This window comes from Centroberyx affinis, unplaced genomic scaffold (assembly GCF_046629955.1).
Source record: "Centroberyx affinis isolate AG114_WGS23_722 - 3 ecotype Tasmania unplaced genomic scaffold, CSIRO-AGI_Caff_v1 ptg001596l_1, whole genome shotgun sequence".
NCBI classification, from domain to species: domain Eukaryota; kingdom Metazoa; phylum Chordata; class Actinopteri; order Beryciformes; family Berycidae; genus Centroberyx; species Centroberyx affinis.
The window spans coordinates 181,748-183,736 of record NW_027280043.1 but is presented as its reverse complement, the minus strand read 5'-3'; the positions used below and the strand labels follow the sequence as shown (position 1 = coordinate 183,736).

The 1,989-nt window shown below is 50.2% G+C and overlaps 1 protein-coding gene across 1 annotated transcript; it reads right to left on the bottom strand.

The window, feature by feature from the left end:
* Positions 1-296: 296 nt before the first annotated feature.
* Positions 297-1,195, bottom strand: LOC139651115 (persephin-like). The gene is made up of 2 exons (XM_071527960.1): positions 1,117-1,195; positions 297-760 (listed from the first exon to the last, which is right to left on the bottom strand). Exons 1-2 carry the CDS (start codon positions 1,193-1,195, stop codon positions 297-299), a joined length of 543 nt encoding a protein of 180 aa, XP_071384061.1.
* Positions 1,196-1,989: the final 794 nt, after the last annotated feature.

Below are 1,989 nucleotides of genomic sequence, written 5' to 3'. Positions count from 1 at the left end.
CTACATATCTACTTTGGGAAAAAAAACATTACTTTAAGTTCATCATGCAACCACAGACTTAAATTACCTACTATCATTTAAGAAAGTTCTAATTCATTACAATTTTGTGCAATAAATTGTTTTGTAAGCGTCGGTGTCAGTTTTTTTCAATTGGAATGAAACTCTTCATTTACAGAAATTACAAGAGCACCTGCTAGCAGACTTGTCCCACAGTTTCCCCTCTTCCTCCCAAAGCATCTCAACAGCTCCACACCTCCACCCCCCCACCCCCCCCCCCCCTCTCTACGGTCAGCCCCCTAGCCCACGCAGCTGCAGCCGGCGGCCGACAGCTTCTCCACCTTGTGCCAGCGGTGGGAGTTGTCGAGGAAGGCCAGGTCCTCGTGGTGGGTGGGCCTGCAGCAGGGCGCGTTGTGCCGCAGCTCCCCGGGCGCCGGGTGGGGCAGCACCCCGCTGACGAGCAGGTTGGTGAGGGTGAGGTCGTGGTTGGAGCGGACGCGGGGGCACGTCCCGCCGCAGTACTTGAAGAGGACGGTCTCGTCCGAGTCGTAGCCCAGCCCCAGGTCTCGAACCTGCAGCAGGATGGAGCGCAGGCCGCAGTGGGAGTCCGGAGTCGAGCGGCGAGACCGGATCGGTGCCGGGACGGAGCCGGGCGATGGCCAGACTCCAGAACCTTCTGTTCGGTCGGCGTCCTCAGCTGCCTCTCCACTTCTCTTGTCTTCATCTGGAGAGCCGCTTGGAGATGCTGCTTCTCGTCTCTGATCTGGAAAAGACCGACAGAGTTATCTATACATCCGACACACCAAATTACTCACAGAACATAAACGATCAGAGGGGCAGCAGCAAAAGCAAACCCTCAAATTCTTCATTGACAGCAGCGAGCAATTACATTCAGCTGAACTATCAAGCCTGACTCTTAACATCCGAACATCAGAGATAAAAAACACATTTAATGCAGGTATTTACACTGTAACTCAGAATTAACAACTTTTCAGAGGCAGAAAGTGATAGTTTACAGTAATACAAGACCACGTCTAGACACACTATTCAACACGCCACTCTCAAAGCAGGCAAAAAACCAAAAGGTCATAGGTCACGACCCCCTCAGGCAGCACTTACCGAGCAGTGACCTCAGCCAGTGGCCCTCTCCCCTCTGGACACAGAACAGAAACACAGCCAGCTTCAGCAGGGACCTCATCCTGTCTGCTCTTCGTCTGTCCGTCGCAAAACACTTGTGTGTGTGTGTGTGTGTGCGAGTGTGTGTGAGTGCAAGTGATGCTGAGATGTAGACGAGTCGCGACCTCCAATATATAGCCCTCTGAGATGAAGGGGGGGTGAAGGGAAGAGACGAGGGGGGAGAGACACTAACCCGTTACTTGCCAACAGGCTATCCCACTCACCTGAGCCTGACAGACAGCGTAGGAGGGCAGGCGGGCGTTTGACCCAGAATTTGTCGTATTGGGATTATCTAATTGGTGTAAATCACTGGGTTATGGTTCATTTTCCCCCAGATGTTTTTCCAAAGGATGTTGGCCCCTGGCAAAATGGATTCCAGGAGGTTGGGGGCAGATTTTCCTAAAGCTGCTAAGGAGTGGACCAACATGACACTGAGATGGTGCCGATGATAGCCAGATAAATCTGATAGATAAATAAATAAATAGACAGGTAGATAGACAGACAGGCAGGTAGAGAGGCAGGCAAGCAGGCAGCCAAGAGATACATAGATAGACAGATCGAGAAACTGTAAAAAGTGTAAAAAAATTATAGAACAAGGACAATGGAGAAGTCCAGACATCAATAGCGAAGAGCACTTTCAAGGGTTAAAAATCGAAGCGGGATGGGAGGTGAGGTTATAATTAGAAAAATGAAAGAGAAAAAACACAACAGGGCCTGTTTCAGCAGACATTCCACAATGGGTGACTCGTCTTCAGAAGAAGCTTCTCCATAAATTGAGGGATTTCATCAGCAATGTGCGGTTGACATGTAGAATAT

Coding starts and splice junctions, on each gene's coding strand:
- LOC139651115 (XM_071527960.1), bottom strand. CDS start 1,195: ATGAGGTCCCTGCTGAAGCTGGCTGTGTTTCTGTTCTGTGTCCAGAGG. Junction 761..1,116: donor CTGGCTGAGGTCACTGCTCG/GTAAGTGCTGCC, acceptor GGTCTTTTCCAG/ATCAGAGACGAGAAGCAGCA.